Below are 21601 nucleotides of genomic sequence, written 5' to 3' on the forward strand. Positions count from 1 at the left end.
GAAATGACATAATAATAAAAAATGCAATACAAAATATTTTATTATAGGTTTTTTTTCCCCCCTGTTTATGACTTCCCCTTTATCTCACCCTTTCAAATGATTTTATGGATGGCAATATCTCAAACACTGCATGAATGTTCATTCTTTATATATAAATTCATAGTTGCAGTAGGCTATTTGACACAAGGACGGTCAATCTTATCCATATATCTTTGGGTGGTCTTAAGCAGGTTTTTTTTTTTTGTAAACTGGTTTGATGTAAACCAGGCAACCTAAGATCAAAATTTTCTGGCCTATATAGTAGCTAATTATCTTTTCTTAAACTGCTGGTTTTCTGTAATTGTTTCAGTGAAGACTGCCGCCATTTTAAAGTTGAAGAACCTGAATTTGAGTTGGCAGAGTGCCTTCGTGGGGATCTTGAACAATGTGCAAACATGTGGTCATTATATGAGGAGTTTACCAATGGATTAGAAAGTATGGTAAATGAGGACTGGATCTCCTTCAGGCAAGTGAATGCAGTTGTCACAAATAATATTTGTATTCTGTCTTTTCAAGCTGGGTTTTCTACAAATTCTGAACATTCAATAGATTTGTTTTTTTCCTGCTTTTTAACTTTATTTTACCTTAAAGCCAATCCTCTATTCACAATGCTTTCTAAGTAGGTAGGTAAGGCAGTTAAAGGATGCCTGTCGACATTTTTCCATACCTTGATGAAGAGCTCAAGCCGAAACATCGGTTACTTATTTTTATCTTTGCTATATAAAAGACACTGTTTGACTTGCCGAGTTTCTCTAGCATTATGTTTTTAATTCAACCACTGAGTCTGCAGAAATTCGTGTTTTACTTCACAAAATTATTCAAGTTGCCATAAAGGATTGATGTGTTGAAGTGGATTGGCTGCTGGTGCTAGAAATGACCCTTTTGCCTCCACTGTTACTGTTTGACCTACTGACTTTTTCCAGCAGTTTATTTTTTTAGTGCTAAAAATGAATTGAGGTGCTGCAAAATGTATTTTTTTCAATCAGTTTAGGTACTCCAGTGGTATTCACCAGAATTAACAGCACATAATCCAGCCACTTTAGGCAAATCTGAATGACTAATAATTATATAGCATTTTAGTTCATTTTATATGAAATGTAGGTATAATTAGTCAATGTGATTTCAGTCTGGTGATAATCAGGTTTCTTTTTTAAAAAAAAAAAAATCCATCAGCAAATATCCAGGAATCTTAGGCAAAGAAATCAGAATTCAGTTAACCTCGACCATTGTTTGCTTCAAAAATTCTGTTGTGGAGCTTCAATATAATGTGTTCCAAATAATGAAACCATTTTAATTTCCTAAATTAATCTGTAATAATTTAATGAAAGACAGAATTATTCATTTAAAATATCTATATTTTGTTGCAACTGGGTCGCAGTGCGAAATGAAAAATGAGAAAATGATCAGACGAAGTTGAGTTGAAGTTCAGTAAAAGTCATTACTCAGTCACGTGCAGCTTTTTAAAAGCCTGCACGTTCCAAATGACATCATTGCATTGTGATGTCATGATGTCACTCGGAACTTACCGAGCCAGTTCGATTAAGCCTCCAGTGAGCCGCTACAATTTATAGTAAAACTTGATTTATCATTAGTTGACACTGGAAGTCATGTTAGATATTTTATTTGAGTGGTAACAAATAGATTGTATTTTTATAGTTTCCTTCTCTCTCCTAAAAATACTGACATTCATGGGGTCTGAGTACTCTCTACTTTTCCTCAGTAGTTATTTTTGGGCTATTTGATTGTACTTTTGTGTCCATAAAAAGCACACAATTTTTTTTCAAAAACCTCTAAAATACCTTCTCTGAATGAAGATCCCTATCTTTAATTGTACTTCAAAAATAGCTACCTGCTGACTATAAATTTCAATTTCCTGTTCTTTTGTTGGCAATCGCCTTGGCATGGTTTCTAAAACATGTCTGTCAAAGAGAGATGTTAAGCACTTATCTGTTATTATACCTATGCTTTAACTTAGCAGCCAATGGATGATAAAGGAGAGTGAAATTATATCTGGCATTTACTGCCAAGGCAGTTGGTGCACCCAATATATTTCTTTTAATGAGTTCAGTTAACCAGTACATCTGACAGTTGTATCTTAAACTTAGAAGTTTTATTGCTGATTGATATTGTTCCTTTAATAATTGTCAAATGAGTTTTTTTTTAAAAGAGTTATGCAATTGCAGTTCATTATAATCTTGTTTGGATTAGTTGTTTTGCAATGTATGAACTAGATTTCAGAATGCAGAAAGTGGTGAAAAAGAGACCCAATTCGAAAGGTTGACTGACCATTTTTATCAACATATGGTGTGTGACCCATTGAGTTCCTCCAGCATATCATTGTTCGTGCAAGTAGAGAATGGTGTTGCTTCAAGTTCTGTTCAAGTTCATTAAACGACACCAGGTCTAACTCTTTTATGAGAATGTAGAAAGTGATTAAGAGAAATTCCTATATTTATGCAAGAATTGGATTAAGCTTCACAAATTTCCACTCTTCCAGAATAATTTTAAATGGCAATAATTACTGTGATTCCTCAAAAAAGAGATCCTTTGAAACCTTCATGTTAAAAATCTATTTTATTATTAAATGTAGATTATAAAATAGTAGCAAAGGTTTTGGCAAATAAAATGAATAATTTGTTACATAAATTAATTAATATGGATCAGACATGGCTTGTTTATAAAAAAGCATAATCTTCGTAAAATGCTTATTATAATTCATTTAGTGAAAAAAAGAGGTGACTTAAGTGTTACATTGGCTTTAGATGCAGAAAAGGCATTTGATAGATTAGAATTGGATTTTTCTGTTTACAGTATTAGAAAAGTTTGGATTTGGTTTAAATTTTTAAAATTGGGTTAAAGCATTATCTAATAGTCCTAAAGCTAAAGTAGTAACAAATGGACAGGCATCTATACTATATAATTTAACAAGATTAAGTAGACAAGGATGTTCCTTGTCACCAGCTTTATTTGTTTTAGCTATAGAACCGCTTGGCCAGATGATTCCCTCGGATTTAAAATTAAGGGCTTTAGGGTAGGTTAAGAGGAATATAAAATCAGTTTATTTGCAGATGATGATTTAATATATTTGACAGAACCTGAATCATCTTTACGTAGATTGTATGCCCAACTGGAAGAATATGGGAAACTTTTGGGTTATGAAATCAATTGGGATAAAAGTAAAATTATGCCTTTGACAGTAGGTGATTGTACCCAGTGTCAGAGAGGTACTTAGTTTAAATGGCCAAAGGAAGGCATTAAATATTTCGATATATGTACGGATAACAATTTGAAGAATTTATATAAATTGAATTATTTATCTTAAAAAAAATTGAGGAAGGTTTTTAAAAAAAAAAATGGTTAAATATACCTATAACTTTAGTTGGAAGGAGGAATTGTATGAAGATGAATGTATTTCCAAGGATACAATATATTTTTCAGACGTTACCAATGGAATGCCTCAAAAATGTTTTCAAGAATTAAATAAGCAAAAAAGGAAATCAATTTTTTTTTTGATATCTGTATACTAGAATTGTAGTTACTGCATGTATGGAGTATTAAATAAAATATTAAAAAAGTCTTATTCACTTTGTCAGTAATTGTGCAGAAGTAATAGTGTTAGCTGTCATAGATAACTTAAAAATGGATTCCAGTACTCAAAGGAGTACTAAAGGATAAACATCTTAATGAAATGTGATTTTCCTTCTTAAAATCTTAGTTGTTTAAATAAGAAGCCAATGTTTGTTTGATTTCTTCAGTTTAACTCATTGTTTGTGAATCTTTACAGGAGCAAATCTTATATTTTTGAGGAATTTATATTGATGTGGCATGACAAGTTGAGAAAGAGAAATGAGCACACAACAGTGACTGTAAAGCTGCAGAAGGACATTGATAAATATAAGGTACAAATAATGATCTTGCTATCCAGATAAAAGAGGAAATCTTAGATTCTGACCTTGTACCCTAGGGGGTTTTAAATGGGTTAGATGGGATCATTTGTATACTTATAATCATTATTAGCTGTGGACTTAATGATTTAAAAAAAAAAGTGAGGCCATTTTAATGTTTTATATATGTGTATGGGTCCGTAACTTGGCAATTTTGGAAGAAGAATGGTTTAGGAAGGAAAATATTGTGTTGCCATAACAGATTATAATATAATGTATGAAGTATATTATTGGAACTGAGCTTCTTTCTGAATCTAGCTATTTGCAAGATCTTAATTGCACATGCTGATTTTTAGCATTGGAATTTCTGTTTACCCGAGAAAAGGATTCATTGTAGTGGCGGCTACACTGCTCCTCCAATAACACACGCAACCAGACGAGTTGAGCTCAGTGAGCCGACTAGTTTATTGCAGGCTGCTGGGCTGCACTTATACTCCCAACCCGGACCTGGCTGAGAACTGCGCTGGAGGGCGCTGACGTCATCTGAGCATCACGTGGTCTCCAAGCGCGGGTTTCTGAGCCCCGAGCTGGAAGGAAGGGAAAAACCCCCAGCGGCACCATTTTGGCCGGCTGCCCCGCTGCATGGCTTACAAGCGGGGCCGATTCACCTGCCTTGTGGTGAGCTGCCACACAGTCCCCCCCCAGAACTGGTGTCAATGTCATTTTTTGCCGGACGGATTTGCCTCTTGGGCTGGGCAACGACCACAGGCTTGGTGGGATCGAAGTGCGATGGCTTCAGCCTGTCCATGGTAAACAGTTCATGCCTGCCTCCCAAGTCCAGCGTGAACGTGGAGCCGGAACGCTGTATAACCCTGTACGGCCCCTCGTGCGGTCGCTGCAGAGGTGCCACGGTCGGGTCTCGTCAAATAAAAGCGATCTCTGTGGAAAGCATCTTGCCAGGAATGTGAGTCGGGCGGGTGCCATGCCTGGGTGGCGGTGGGGTGGGGGTTTGAATGAATCCAAGTGTGGCCTGAGATGAGGAAGTAGTTCATGTGGCGACCGCTGGGGATTGTGAGGTATGTTGACTAACTCACCAGGTAGTGCCAGCGGCGCACCATAGATCAGCTCAGCTGCTGACACCTGCAGATCTTCCTTGGGAGTGGAGCGGATGTCCAGGAGCACCCAAGGCAGTTCGTCCATCTAGTTGGGACTGGTGAGGCGGGCTATGAGTGCCAACTTAAGGTCGACAAGTCCATTGGCCTGCGGATGGTAGGCTGAGGCTGTGGTGCGGTGTAGCTGTATCCCCAACCTGTTGGCGAGCTGTCCCCAGAGCGCAGATGTGAACTGGGCGCTCCGATCGCTGGTGAGGTGAGCTGGGATGCCGAACCGGGCGACCCAACTATGCAACAGAGCTCGGGAGCAGGAATCGGTGGAGGTGTCTGGCATTGGGATCACCTTGGACCAGCGAGTGGTGCAGTCCCCCACCATAAACAGGTAATGGTTGCCCCGAGAAATGGGTAAGGGCCCAACGATGTCCACATGAATGAGGCTGAACAGTTCCTGGATGTGCTCGAACCCCTGTATGGACGCCCTGGTGTGCCTGTGCACCTTGGACATCTGGCAATGGGTACATGTTCTGGCCCAGCCCGCGATCTGCTTCCACAGCCCATGCCATACATACCGTTTTGCCACCATCCGGACCATGGACCTGATGGACAGATGTAAAAGGTCGTGGATGTGATCAAAGACCTTCCTGCGCCACTGCTGCAGAACCACTGGCCGTGGGGTATCCAAGGAGATATCGCACAGGATGGTGCCTTCGCCACTTTGAGTCGGGTGGTCTCGGAACCGCAGGTTGGTGATGGCGGTCTTGAAGGCCTTCATTTCCTCATCAGCTTCCTGGTCCCGGGTGAACTAGTCGAGGCCGGGCGTCAGTGCGCAGATGGCCAGTCGCGAGAGTGCATCAGCAACCACATTGTCCTTCCCCGCCTTGTGCCGAATGTTGGTGGTAAACTCCGACGTGACAGAGAGGTGACGCTGCTGGTGGGCCGACCAGGGATCCTTTCCCATTGCAAGCATCTGGGTTAGGGGTTAGTGGTCGGTGAAGATGGTAAAAGTCCTCCCCTCCAAAAAATAGTGGAAATGCTGCACCGCCAGGTACACTCCCAGTAACTCGCGGTTGAAGGCATTATACTTGCGTTCTGGCGGGTGGAGCAGGCAGCTGAAGAATGCCAGCGGCTTCCAAAGCCCATTCACCTGCTGCTCCAGGATGGCACCGACAGCTATGGCAGAGGCATTGACAGAGAGTGCCATATGCAGCTCGGTATGTGGGTGGGCGAGCATGGCGGCCTTCGCGAGGGTGTCCTTGGTGGCCTCGAATGCGGTACAGGCTTCTGGGTTCCAAGCGAACGTCTTGTGCTTGGCTGTGATGAGGGCGAACAGCGGCTGCATGATGCGTGCAGCTCCCGGGATGAAGCGGTTGTAAAAGTTGACCATACCCGCAAACACCTGCAGCCCCTTGAAGTTGTTCGGGCGTGGGAACTCCCTGATGGTGGCAACCTTCACAGTGGCGGGCGTGGCTCCTTCGGCCATGATGTTATGGCCCAGGAACTGCATGGACTCTTTCCTGAACTGGCACTTGGCTGGGTTGATGGTAAGGTTGAAGTTGGCCAGCCGACGAAATCCAAATCCATGCCCACCAAGTCCATGAGGCGCTGGAAGGTCTGAGTAGCATTCTTGAGCCCGAACGGCATGAGCAGGAATTCGAACAGGCCAAAGGGGGTGATGATGGCCATCTTGGGTATATCCTCAGGGTGATATCTGCACACCAGGTCAACCTTGGAGAAGACCCTCACGCTGTAGAGGTTGGCCGTAAAGTCCTGGATGAGAGGGATGGGGAGACGGTCAGGAATGGTTGTCTTGTTGAGCCGTCGATAGTCTCCGCAGGGATGCCAGCCACCGGAGGGTTTCAAGACCAGGTAGAGCGGCGAGGCCCACGGGCTGTCGGACTACCGAATGATCCCCAGCTCCAACAGATGCGAAAACTCCTCCTTCGCCACTTGGAACTTGTCAGGCGGGAGCCGGCATGAACTGGCGGGTCCTGGGTGGGGATGTGGTGGAACACCCCATGGCGCAGCGAGGCAGCGGAGAACTGTGGCTTGAGGAGTGTCAGGAACTCGTCCAGGATCTGCTGGAACTCGTCTCTGGGCATGCTGATCGTGACCATCTGCGGTTGCTCTGAGCGGGAGGTGTCGAGGCGAATGGCCTGGAAGGTATGGGCGTCCACCAGGCGCTTACTTCGAATGTCCACCAGAAGCCCGTGTGTGAGGAGGAAGTCTGCACCCAGGATGGCAGTCGGGAGGGACAAGAGGGTGAACCTCCACGCGAAATTCTGTTGGCTGATCTGGAAGCACTTGCTTGATGGTCTCGTACTTGTCCTCAGTGGGTGGGTACTGAACAAGGTGTAGTACGTGTCTGGCAGTGGTCTGGTCCAGAGCAGCAACCACATGGTAGAATTTGGTTGTGTTGGTTGAAATCTGGCGGAGGTGAAACTGGGCCTCAGCGTGGATGAACCAGGTCTCCGGCTCCTGAACCCAGAATTCAGGCAGTTTGACAGTTATAGCGCTGATCCCAAGCTTGCTCATGATGGGTTCAAAGACGTTTGATCCAGTCGGGTCGTCAATTGTAGCGGCAGCTACACTGCTCCTGCAATAGCACACGCAACCAGACGGGTTGAGCTCAGTGAGCAGACTAGTTTATTGCAGGCTGCTGGGCTGCACTTGTACTCCCAACCTGGACCTGGCTGAGAACTGTGCTGTAGGGCGCTGACATCATCTGGGCGTCATGTGGTCCCCAAGCGCGGGTTTCTGAGCCCCGAGCTGGAAGGAAGGGAAACCCCTGACGGCGCCATTTTGGCCGGCTGCCTCACCGCGTGGCTTACAAGCGGAACTGGCTCGCCTGCCTTGTGGTGAGCTGCCACATCATCATCATTTTAAGCGAAAAAAAACAGAAAGCTTTTGAAATATAAATTAAATTTGGTTGCTCTTCACAAGTATGATTAGAATTTCATCATCTTCGATAAACACTAATTAATTAAAGATTTTTGCTGTAGGTTCATAGGCTCCAATAGCTCAAATGGTTAGAGCACTGGTGTTGTAAACCAGGGTCACGAGTTCATTCCTCATTGGGGCTTCATTTATGTGAGGGGCACAGGACAAAGTGGCGACTCTCTATCTTCTTTACAGTCGACAAATTTAAAGAATTTCATGCATGTTACATTCTAAATGTAGTATTACGTTCCAATAATGGAATCTTTATCCTTATCTTTATATTCTTGATAAAACAAGGACACTCCGTCAAGCTCTGCATAGCTCTGTTTAGAAATAATGTTTTCTCTCTTCACAGACTGTTGTACCAGTTCTAAAGTATGTCCGTGGGGAACATCTTTCCCAGGATCACTGGCTGGATCTATTTCACCTGATAGGCATGCCCAGAGGCACCACATTAGAAAAATTGCAATTTGGGGATTTACTGAAAGTGGTAGATGTCTTGGTGGCAAAATCTTCAGAATTAAAGGTATTGATTTATCATATTTTTACGCATATAATGCACGTATATGTTTTTTTTTTTACAAACCAAGCACCACCACCCCCCGCGCGTTATATGTGTGTCCGTTCTATCCAAGATTACTTTTATGTGGAAAGAATGTGCACAATTTATAGCAGGTTTGGGAAAGTTGCACCATAATTTATAGCGATCGTGGGAATGTAATAGCAGCAATGAAAGAACACACACAATTCGTAGCAGGCGTGGAAATTGTGTACATACAAAATGGCAAAAATTCATAATTTTGATCTTGGGAATCTCTCTTTGGCCTGAGTGCCATGGTATTCTGAGAAACAGGATTCTCTGGCTAGGTCACTACACTTTACCAATATCCACTTTCAGGTGGAATCGCCAGGAGAATGCAGCTCCAGGGCTGGCTGCGGGTGTCTGCGAAGGGACGTTCAGGTGGCAGTGCTGAATGCGGTGTTCTGCAACCTGAAAGGTCCGCAGTGGGGAGAGATGCCACGGAGCAAAGGCCGGCTCCTGAGTCAGGGCAGGGGCAGCCGTCTGACAGGTTGCCTCAGATGATTCTGCCCTATGGCATCAGTTTAATCATCCTCATTACATCATATCAAACCATAAATTTCTCAATTGCGCACTATTTTTAACAAGATAAGGTTTCTTTTAAAGAAAGGGTTTTTAAATCATGACAGAATTAAAATCCTGCTTAACTCTGAAGCCTGTCTGCGATCTTTTTAATTGATTCCTCTCCAAAGCTTGTTAGTGTTTTGAAGGAGGAGATCATCTATATAATGGGCGATTGACTTCTCTGGGGGAAGTTTAATGGGTGTAAATTGTGAGAGATTAACTGGGGCAGATAGTGGGACTATGGACTCATTGTAACTACCTTCTCCTTCAACTCATCACACTTCCTCCAAATCAAAGGAGTAGCCACATGGGTCCCAGCTATGCCTGCCTATTTGTAGGCTTAATGTAGCAATCCATGCTGTAAACCTACCTAGGCAGACCCCCCCAACTCTTTCACTGGTTTAGAGATGACTACATTGGGGCTGCCTCATATACCCATGATGAGCTTGTCAGCTTCATCCACTTTGCATCAAACTTACACTCTAATCTCAAACTCACCTCTTCCATCTCCAGTAATATTCTCCCCTTCATGGATCTCTCTGTCTCCATCTTGGCAGACAAGCTTTCCACTGATATATACTACAAACCCTCCAACTCCCACAGCTACCTGGACTACACTTCCTCTCACCCTGCCCTCACAAGGATTCCATCTCTTCTCTAAATTCCTCCGTCTCTGCTGCATTTTTTCCCAAGATGAGGTTTTCCAGTACACAGCTTCTGAAATGTCTGCCTTCTTCCGCAAATGTGGCTTCCCCTCCGCCACTATCAACTCAGCCCTCACCCGCATCTCTTCCATTTCTTTCTCATCTGCCCTGGCCCCCTCTGCCCCCAGACACAACAAACATAGAATCCCCCTCATCCTCACCTACCACCAGCTTCTGCATCCAACATATCATCCGCCAGAATTTCCAGCATTTACTAGAGGATCCCACCACCAGATACATTTTTCCCTCTCCTCCCCTCTCGACCTTCTGCAAAGACCGCGATTCCCTCATGCACTCATCCCTCCCCACCCATTGAACCCTGGCATCTTCCCCGTGCCAGCAGAAGGTGCAACATTTGCGCCTACACCTCCTCCCTCACCACAATCTGGGGCCCCAAAACCGGCCTTTTATATGAAACAACACTTCACTTGTTCATTCAGAGGACTTATCTACTGCATTTGGTGCACCCTTTGTGGCATTCTCTACATCTGAGAGACTGGTTACAGATTGGCAGATCGCTTTGCTCAGCACCTTCGCTCTCTTTGCATCCACACTGACCTCCCAGTGGCCAACAATACGCACGTGTTCACATGTTTGTTCATGGCTTTGTATACTGTCCCACCCTGACCACCACAGATTGGAGGAACCACACCTTATTTTCCAGTTGGGCAGCCTCCAGCCCCATGGGATGAACATTAACTTTACTGCTTTCCATTGAACCTGCTTATCTTTTCTTTCCCTTCTCCCTTTCCTGTCCTTCCAGTTCTTTCACCCACTCAGCCATACCACACCCCCTCCTCATTTTTGCTGTCCCCTGCTTTCTTTTTCCACCTATAATCTCCTACCTTGCCACCTCCCTTCTCCCTCCTACCCTTTTGCTTGGACGCTTGCAGCATTTTCTCATACTTTGATGAAGGGCTCAAGTCTGAAATGTCGGTTTTGCTACATAAAAGATGCTGTTTGACCTGCTGAGCCTTCTCCAGCATTTTGTATTTTTACTTCAACCACAAGGCTACAGAATTTTGTGATTTACTACATGGGACTATGGAATCTGTTTTGTCTCTTGTCCCAAGTAAATGCAAATTGCTCTCTTAAGTCAGAATGTAGAATACTATACCCACGTGCATGCTATTCAAAAATATATTTACTCAATTTATGATTTTCTGCTTTATATGTATGTGCATATTATATGCATGTGCATTTTATAATGAGTGAAAATACTGTACAGCTTACACTGAAAATTTTAAAAATATAGAGCATTTGTAAAATGGTTACACAGTGCACATTCACCAAAGAGAGACCAGTTTGGTTTTATGAAGTTGAATAGAGCTTGAACCAAATACTCTTCTCTACATTTTGGATTTACTCGTATGTACATCGTATGTACTTTGAAAGACAACTAATCCAAAGAAGATCAGTTGTTCACTGAACTGCAATGCATACTTTTAAAAGCATATAGTATTTGAGAGTTTTACACAAAAATGCTGGAGAAACTCAGCAAGTCACACAGCATTCTTTATCTACCAATGATGAAGATACAGTATATAACCAATGTTTTTGGGCCTGAGCCCTTCATCAAGGTATAAGCTAAAAGCAGTCATGCAACTAAATAAAATGGTGGTGGGAGGAGCGCAGGTCCATAGGGAAAAGGCATCATATTTGGTAGTGCTTTTCATCCAAGAACTACTAATGTATTTTTTTTATCTTTTCTATCAGCAAAGTTAACAGAAATACTAATAACAATGTCTAATTTTGCTGAATTATCATGCAATCTTCATGCTTGTATATGATTGCCTGCAGTTATTCCATAAAAGGCTGAGATTAGTGAAGTTGTTTTGACACCTTCAATTAGTCTTCCTTAAGAATACATTTTCTTCTTTGTTTTCATTGTTTTGAGCTTGTGATTGTTCCCTCCATTAAGTTTACTTTCTGTTTAGTAGCTTCATATTATTTGTCGTACTCTCACAATTTCACTTCAGCTTCACAGAAAAGAAAATCACAAAATAAATATTTTGATATGGTCTTATTTTTGGACCCATTTGCAGTATTGTACAACTAGTGTATGCAACAAGTAAGAGTCCCAAGGATCATTGAAAATTGATGCTTGAATCTTATCCACAGAGTTGGATGAATTGCGAATTTTGGTTTTGTCTCCCAAAGCAACTTGATTGAAAGAAGACTTCACTTTCTCCCATTGCCTGTGAATATGCTATAAAGTAATTTAAAACATTTAAAAATTCATATAAGGGCCTGTGTGGCACCTATCATTTAATTTTGGAATTCCATGCCTCAACAGATTTTATTTTCCATTGTTTCAGTGAATCATGATTATTTTAGTTATTTAGGATTTGGGAGATGAGTAGTAAGATCAGCACCCACTAAGACTGGGTATGAGTTTTTAACTTCTAAATTAGTTTGACCATGTCGGTATTGCATGCAACAAAACTGGCGTACCAGTATCCATTTCTGTCCTATAGCCACGAGAGAAGAAAGACATATTCATGTGGTGCCCTTCACATTCTTCTAATATACTGTATAGCCAAAGAAGTATAATCATTGTCACGGTGTATGAGATGCTACAGCAATTTGTTCAGCATGCTTCCACAAATATCACGTTGATAATATTTTCCATATTTCCTTTTACAAAGGTTGATTGAAAAATAAACATTACTAACTCCTGAGCTCTTTTGATATTTCCATTGAATCTGTAGGGTTCCACAGCTGTCACTGACAAACTGCATTTTACAAAGTATCCATTAAATTCAGAACCAAAATAAATCTTAGAAAAAATATTTGAAAGAGTCGAACTATTGATAAGGGAAATAAATGTGGTCTTGTCAGAACATATCTGTTCCTTGTTTGGAGTGGCTTATTTCTTTCTCTTCATATGGTTTCTTGGCTGTTGTATTGTTCAGTATGTGCCAATCATTCAATCCATCTTCCTTTTTCATTCACACCAATAAATCATATTTTGTTATTCTCTTTCCCAATCATTTAATCTGTCGTAAAACAAATATCAAAATATCTGCAGATGCTGGAAATCTGAAATCAGAGCAGAAAATGCTGGAGATGCTGATTGATTAATTATCTTGGATCTGAATGGAGTTATACTGCATGGAAACATCCCCACAGCCCCAGCTTGTCCATGCTTAACTATGTGGCTTCCTGCTTTTGCCTCAATTGCCTGCGTTATGACCATATCCCTCCAAGCCCCTCTCATCCATGTCATTATGCAAGTGTTTCTCAAAGGAAAATAAAATACCTGCCTCTACCACTTTGTCTGGCAGCTCTTTCTATATACCTACCACCTCTGAGTGAAGAACTGTTCCCTCACATACTTTGAAAATCCCACTCCTTCAACTTATTGTTATGGTCTTTCATCTTAGATTCTCCTAAGGGAAACAGACTTTGACTATTCACCTCATCTCTGCCCCTCATAATTTTATAGATCTCAATAAGATCTCCTCTCAACCTCGCACACTCTAATAAAAGCAGCCGAGTTTAAACATAGAACAGTGCAGCATCGTATGGCTATTCAGCTCATGATGATGTGCCAACCTACAATCAACCTTACCCTTCCCTCTGTCAAGGCCCATAAGCCTAAAGTTTTCTTGTAGCCATATACCTAAGTGTCTTTTAAATGTCCCAATTGTGTCAGCCTCTACTACCATCTCCAGTGATGTTTTACAGGCACCCTCCACTCTCTTTGTCAAGAAAAAGTAACCTCTGATATCATTCCAAAGTTTCTTCCATTCACCTGAAACAGATGTTCAATGATGTTTGCTATTATCACCTTGGTAAAAGGATGCTGACTGTCTCTTCCTTTGCAGCTCATATACTTCTAATAAGTTACTTCTCATCCTTCATCCCTCCAAAGAGAAAAGCCCTAGGTTTGTCAGCCTAGCTTCATAAGATCTGTTCTCCAATCCAATCAATATCATGGTAAATCTCCTCTGCACCTTATCTAAAGCTTCCACATATTTCCTGTAATGAGGCAACCAAAACTGAATACAACACACTAAATGTGTTCTATCTAGAGTTTAATAGAGCTGCAACATTACCTCATCCCTCTTGAACTCAATCTCTCGACGAATAAAGGCCAACACATCATATCCCTTTTTAACCACCCTATCAACTTATGCAGCAAACTTGAGTGATCTATGAAGCTGGACCCTAAGATCCATCTGTTCCTCCATTCTGTTAATAATCCTGCCATTAACCATATACTTCACTTTCATATTTTCACATTTATCTGGATTGAACACAATCTGCTACTTCTCTGCCCAGCTCTACATATTATCCATATCCTGTTGTAATTTTGATAATCTTCTACATAATCAACAGCACCTGTAACCTTTGTGTCATTTGCAAACCCACTGACCCACCACTCCACTTCCTCATCTAAGTCATTTATAAAAATCATAACAGATCCCTGTGGAACTTCACTAGTCATTGACCTCCAGGCAGAATGCTTTCCATCTGCTTCTACCCTATGCTTTCAGCAGGTCAGCCAATTCTAAATTCAAGCAGTCCAAGCCTCATGAATTTCTGAATGAGCCTACCATGGGGGTCCTTGTCAAACACCTTACTAAAATCCAGATGCACCACATCTGCTGCCTTGTCTTCATTAAATCTCTGAGAAGACCATGGTTTTCTAAATACTTGTAAATCCTACTCAGAAGAATCCACTCCTATTAGTTTGCCTACCACTGCAAAACTTGCTGGTCTGTAATTCCTGTGATTTTCCTCCTTACCTTTCTTAATCAAGGGGACCTCATTTTCAATTCTCAAATCCTCTGAAACTTCTCCTGTGGCCATAAAGGATACAAAGATCATTGCCAATGCTCCAATCTTTCCCCTCAGTTCCTGTAATAACTTGGGGAATATCCCGTCTGGTGCCAGGCACTTATCTCTGAATATTTTTAAGAAGATTCGGCACTTTTTTAACCTCTACATGCTCCAACATATTAGCCTATACTAACTGACCTCACATTCACCAAGGGTTCTCTCCCTATTGAACACTGAAGCAAAATATTCATTTGGGACTTCCACTACCTCCTCTGCTTTCAGGCACATGCTGCACTCTTTATCTCTAATTAGTCCTACTCTCATTCTTGACATTCTTCATGAACGTATTAGAACACCTTTAGGGCTTTATTTAATCCTATTTGCCAAGGCCTTTTTGTGCCCCTTTCAGGCTCGACTAAGTCCTTTATTAAGATCCTTCTTAGCTACTATATAATTCTCTATAGCCCATCCTGACTTTTGCTTCCTGAACCTTAATCATGCTTCCTACTTCCTCTTGATTAACAGTTCCATCTCACCTGTCAGCCATGGATCTTTTTCCTTATTATCTTTTCCTATTCTTGGTTAAACAAACCTCTCCAGGACCCCCTGCAAGTGGTCTCTAAACATCCTGTGCATCAGAATATCCATTCCTAATTTAGTCTTCCAAGATCTTGCCGAATACCATTGCAATTAACCATTCGCCAATCAAATACTTTCCAATTTCATCTACTCCTATTCTTGTCCATAGCTATGTAAAAAGTCAGGCAGTTATCAGTGTGTCTGAAAAGTTCACCCACCAAGAAATTTGTCACTGACCAGCTTTGTTAACCAGTATTAGATCCAGGATGGCCTCTCTTGATTTGCTTGTCCACATCCTGTATTGAGAATCCTTCATGGGCGTACCTCACAAATTCTGCCTCATCTGAACCTTTTGCACTAATTTGCAATCCGTCAATATAAAGGAAGATGTATTTTCCCATGAAAACAACCCTGTTATATTTTCACCTTTCCAAAATCTGCTACACACACACCCACCCACCCACCCACCCACAATCATACACACATACATACACACACACACCTCAGTTTAAACTATTTTTAAATATTTGCTTATGTATTTCTAAACATTTGATGTGTTTGAACAGGAACTTAACAGTCGAGCACAAGGGGAAGTGTCCATTAGAGAAGCACTGCGGGAGCTTGATTTGTGGGGGGCTTCATCTGTCTTTTTGATGACAGATTACTGGGACAACCAAAAAACAATGATCAAGCTGATTAAAGATTGGAAGGACATTGGCAACCAGGTTGGCGATAACCAGTGCCTACTCCAGTCTCTGAAGGACTCCCCTTACTATAAAGGATTTGAAGATAAAGTGTCAATTTGGGAAAGCAGATTGGCAGATCTTGATGAATATCTGCACAATTTAAATCATATTCAAAGGAAATGGGTCTATCTGGAGCCAATATTTGGCCGTGGAGCTCTTCCGAGAGAACAGGGTCGTTTTAAGAGAGTTGATGATGATTTCAGGTAAGTTTTACATATGATTTTAACATACTATTAACTTTAATACTACAATTAATAAAATAATGATAACGCTTATTAGGTTAGACTTCATGTTTCCAACACTATATTTGTGCTATCACAAACCTAGTCCTAATCCTAAAGAAATTGGGAAGAATAATCAAATCTAATAATTTAATTTTTTTTCAATAAAAAACATTTATTAATTTATTTGATAAACATAGCCTTGTCCACTTCTTAAACTCAACAACAACATAATGTTACAATATTTAAAATGCCACTTACTGGATATACTCAGTAGTAACAAAGTAAATTTCTGATTAATTAAATTAATTTATGGACATTCATTCACTTGAGATGATAGTTACATTTTATTGGAAATTATGATTTATTTCTTTGGGATTATTCTTCTGTGATAAAGGCCAGCAATGCTGTCCCTAAAAGCCCTTGGAAAAATGATGGTGGGTCATCTCCTTGAACCTCTGGTGTCCTGCTCGTGAAGAAAATTTCCAGGCAATGTTAGTTTGAAAGTTCTTGGATTTAGACCCAGTGAAGAAGAAAGATGATGATACATCTGTTAATCAAGTTACTTGGCAAGGTTTAAGTTTCCATTGTGGCTGTGTCCTCTTCAGCTCTCTACCCTCATGCCTCGACTTGATATTCAAACTGAGTCTCTCTCCTCTTCCACCCACCCCGTCACTAATGACCCAAACTCTCAGTGACCTCTTTTCCTCAAGGATAGGCAGGTGTTAGCATAGCTACTGGATCAGAATTTTACATAGGAATCATACTACAAAGTATTTGCTAGTGTGATGGGAAATTTTAAAATAATGAAGATGGATAATTATTGAACTACTGGATCTGTAGAGGGAATTAGGAGGTTTTTTCCTCTCCTTTTTTTCTCTTTTTTGGGGTTTTTTTTTCTCTTTTTTCTTTCCTTTTTAAGAAGATAAGTAGTCAAAAATTGAGGATGTTGAATTAGATGAAGAGGAAGATGAGGGGAAAGGTGATAAGAAGAAAAAGAAGAAAATTAAGTACAAATACATTGAGGGAGAAGAGTTTAATAAAATTAAGTTAATTTCGATAGAGAATTTTGAAGATGTCATAAATGAAGAATATGGAGAATTTTATAAGAGTTTGAACTTTTTTTTCTTTTTTATATAAGGGGAGGGAAGGGAATAAAAAGTTTATCTGATTGTTTTTCTAAGGGATGTTTTTGTTCTCTCGATGAATTATAAAGGAAACTTGGTATTAATGGAAATTCTGTATTAATGTATTATTAATTATGATTTTTTGTATAACAGATATGTGGTTGATATATGATTTTAATATTTGAACTTAGTTTTAAAGTGGATTTCATTTGTTAAATACATGTATTATGTTTGATTTAAATATATGTTTAAGGGTATTATTTTAGTATTGATTTTTTTTGTTCTTAGTAATTTTTTTGTTGTTAAGTTTTATCTTTTTTTTGTAAGTGGGGTTTTTTATTTTATTTACAACATTGTTAATTAATTCTTCACTCTTTATTTTGGGGGGAGGGTTGGACTAATTTTAAATTGGATGATTAATGTTGTGTTATAATTATTGGGGGGGTTAATTTGTGTAGTTTAATGATGTAGTATTCTAATTTTTATTATCTTATTTTTTATTATTTCTTTAAATGTAATTTTTATTTTATTCATGTCATAAAATTTTAAATAAAGTTTAAAAAAAAAAGAACTACTGGATCTGTATAATTTTGCTTCTCCAGATCAATCATGGCAGATATTGAGAGGGACAACAGAGTAACTTCACTCTGTGCACGAGCTGGCATCAGGCATTCTCTCATTACCATATTAGATCAGATGCAAAGATGTCAGAAGTCACTCAATGAATTTTTGGAGGTAAGAACATAATGTAATTAAAAGCCTGCATTGATAAACAAAAGCAATCCAAAATAATGAAATCAAATCTGATGTTCTTAGATTCTTAAATTCTTAAGATTAACGATTCAATGTACACAAGGTAGATTGTGAAGAAACAAAAAAGGAAGCAATAGAGGCCCCTTTCAGAGACATCAAGCGGCTGTGGATCTCACTGTCTCCTCCGATATAGCCACTCTTCATGTTGTTCAGCAGTGAGCCAGAGCTCGAGATCCTGTATTCAAATTGCACATTCTTGTCCATGGTTCTGAATCCCCAAAACACAAGGAAACAGATGGCGTCTGAAACCTGTCAGAACCAGTTATTTAGATGTCTGAGATGAAGAAACTTAGTATCCCATTTTGGAGCCTCTATGTCACAGAAATAGCAATATATATCTATCACTTGAGGATTCTGTTTGCCTGACGTTCAGTTGAGAGCTGTTAGTTGGGTGTGGAATAGATAGTTGATGTAATCTTCAGTTTCCCACAGTGCTGGTGAGATCAATATTTACATATTCCATTGTTCTGAAGTTCATGTTAGCATTGGTACTGACTGTTAATCATATCTCCAAAAATATATTATTAATACCTCTCCAAAAAGTTATATTATCTTAACTCCAAAGCGAAGTGTTTCATTCAAGTGGGAATTGTCAAATTGATGTGATATAGAGTCATAATTGATTAACTGGGTTGTTATCTTTTCACAATAGGGATTATATCTTGTAAAGTAACTTCAAATTCAATGAATATCCAAATTTGAATTTTCATTAAATTACATTATTGGTGCCTGGAGTACATATTAGTAACAGACTAATATTTTTAAACATCTCCACCTAGGAGAAACGTTCAGCATTCCCAAGGTTTTATTTCATTGGCGATGATGATTTACTGGAAATTCTGGGACAGTCAACCAACCCTTCCATCATTCAAACTCATCTCCGAAAGCTTTTTGCCGGTATGTCATCTAATTGTACTGGCTTGTGAATTCTAATTGTGTTATTCCTCAGCAAGTTTAGTTATAGTTCATCTGGCTTTTTTGTATGTTTGTTTTGTCACCTTTTAACAGCAAGCTGTAAATTTTAAAAATTGGAATATGCTTGTCGTTGAATTAGAGAATGGTTTAACCTTCCATTGATTTACGTGATTGTAGGTACTAAATAACTTGATGATGATGCATACAATATAGTGTATAATACCATGGGTTTCATTAATATTTATTTTTAAAGTAATAAATAGGACATGGACATTTTTCCTTACAAAATTATTGATTAACATTTGAAATAGAGATTGGAAAACTAATTCCATGGGAAAGTAAATATTCTTTTAGCAGGAATTTAATAGCTTGCTGATATTGCCTTGTGTCGATGATGGGGAAAATGCTGTTGGATCCTGAGCCACAGTCTCTTTGAATGGGACTCATAAACCCATTTATTTGAATAGAGGTTTCATGATCAAAAAGCAGAAAGATGAGAATAATGTTCATTAGCAAGTGATGAATTGGAAATTCAAAGGATCTTAGAGGAGGTTCATTGGTGCTCTTGTTGTAGTCCATGTCGTGACCTGACTACATTGCTCAAGGCTCTTACTGTACTGCATCTTTGTCCAGAATGTGAGACCCTTAGGAAATATTCAAAGCAAGTAGAAATGCAGAGAAGACTCATGAGATTGAGTTGTAATGGAAGAATAGAGAAATCTTATTTTCAGCTTTGAAAGGACGTGAAAAAAAACATTGTTTACAGAGTAATTCACAGTATTATAGGAAATTACAGAATGTATGTAACCATACAAGAATTACAGTACATAAACTGGCCATCTCGGCTCCTCTAGTCCGTACTGATTTAACTGATCTCCTCTTGTCCTACTTAACTGCACCCTGCCCATAATCCTCCAATCCCCTCACATCCAACTTTTTCTTAAATGACAAAATTGACCTTGCTGCACCACCTCTTCTGGAAGGTCATTCCACTCAGCCACCACTCTCTGAGTGAAGAAGCTCCCTCATGTCACTTTTAAACTTTTTCCCCCAGCCCTTAACTTATGACCCCTCGTTCCAATCTCACCTACCCTCAAGGGGAAGAGCCTATTCACATCTACTCTATCTATCCCCCTCATAATTTTAAATACCTTTATCAAAATCGCCGTTAACCTTCTATGCTCCAATGAATAAAGACCCAGTCTAATCAATCTTTCTTTGTGTTCTAGATATTGCAGTCCAGGCAACATTTTAGTAAATCTTCTCTGCACCCTCTCTGCATTATTGATATCCTTTCTATAATTTGGGGACCAGAACTGCACACAGTATTCCAAATTCAGCCTCATCAATGCCTTGAATAGTCTCAACATCACTTCCCAACTCCTATATTCTATGCTTTAATTTATAAAGGCCAGCATACCAAAAGCCTTCTTTACCACTCTATACACACGAGATTCCACTTTCAAAGAATGATGAACCATTATTCCTAGATCTCTCTGTTCCTCTGCATTCCTCAATGCCCTCCCCTTCACTGCATATGTCCTGTTTTGATTATTCTTCCCAAAATGAAGCACCTCACACTTATCAGTATTAAACTCCATCTGCCACATTTCAGTCCACTCTTCTAAGTAGTCCAAATCCTCTGCAGTCTCTGAAAACCATCTTCACTATCCACAACCCCCCCTATTTTTGTATCATCCGCATATTTACAAACTCAATTTACCACTCCATCATCCAAATTATTAATGTAAATGACAAACAACAAGGGACCCAACACCGATCTCTGAGGCACACTGCTCATCACTGGCCTCCATCCTGATAGACAGTTATCCACCATGACTCTCTGGCATCTACCTTCTAGCCACAGTTGAACCCATCTGACTATATCAACATTAATACCTAGTGCCTGAACTTTCCTTACCAACCTTCCATGTGGAACCTTATCGAGGGCCTTACTGAAATCCATATAGACTACATCTAGTGCTCTATCATCATCAACCTTCCTAGTCACCTCCTCAAAAAAATTTAACAAGATTTGTCAAGCATGACCATCCCTGCACAAACCCATGTTGGGTGTCCCTGATCAGTCCCTGCCTCTCTAGATACTTATACATATTATCCCTAAGAATACTTTCCATTAGTTTACTGATGACCTACGTCAAACTTACTGGCCTGTAATTGCTGGGCCGACACCTGGAGCCCTTTTTAAACAGAGGAACCACATTTACGACATGGCATTTCTGCGGTACCTTGCCCCCCCCCCCCCCACCCCCCCAGCGACATTTGAAAAATCACTGTCAGATCCTTCGCTATTTCCTCCCTGACTTCCCACAAGGTCCTGGGGAAAATCCTGTTGGGACCTGGAGACTTATCCACCTTTATATGCCTCAAACGTTCCAACACCCCCTCTTTCCTAATCCCTACATTTTCCAAAATGGCTCCTTCTGCTTCTCTTATCCTACACAATTCCATATCCTTTTCCCTAGTGAATACTGAAGAGAAGAACCCATTGAATATCTACCCCATCTCATTTGGCCCTGCACATAGTTGACCACTCTGATTCTCTAAGGGACTAATTTTATCCTCCACTCT

General features: G+C 40.2%; 1 protein-coding gene across 9 annotated transcripts in view; it reads left to right on the forward strand.

Annotated features, from left to right (window-relative positions):
- The window catches only part of dync2h1 (dynein cytoplasmic 2 heavy chain 1), a 509574-nt gene that overhangs the window by 82008 nt on the left and 405965 nt on the right, over positions 1-21601 (forward strand). For all 9 annotated transcript variants that reach the window (XR_011342189.1, XM_069891176.1, XM_069891173.1 and 6 more), the window contains 6 exons: positions 350-505; positions 3824-3938; positions 8328-8498; positions 15754-16136; positions 17884-18016; positions 18874-18991. Coding sequence is in view for 8 of the 9 variants with exons in the window: in XM_069891176.1 (XP_069747277.1) it covers positions 350-505; positions 3824-3938; positions 8328-8498; positions 15754-16136; positions 17884-18016; positions 18874-18991 (1076 nt within the window). In the remaining variant the exon portion in view is untranslated. The remainder of the gene's footprint in view (positions 1-349; positions 506-3823; positions 3939-8327; positions 8499-15753; positions 16137-17883; positions 18017-18873; positions 18992-21601) is intronic.

This window comes from Narcine bancroftii, chromosome 7 (genome assembly GCF_036971445.1).
Source record: "Narcine bancroftii isolate sNarBan1 chromosome 7, sNarBan1.hap1, whole genome shotgun sequence".
Lineage (NCBI taxonomy): Eukaryota > Metazoa > Chordata > Chondrichthyes > Torpediniformes > Narcinidae > Narcine > Narcine bancroftii.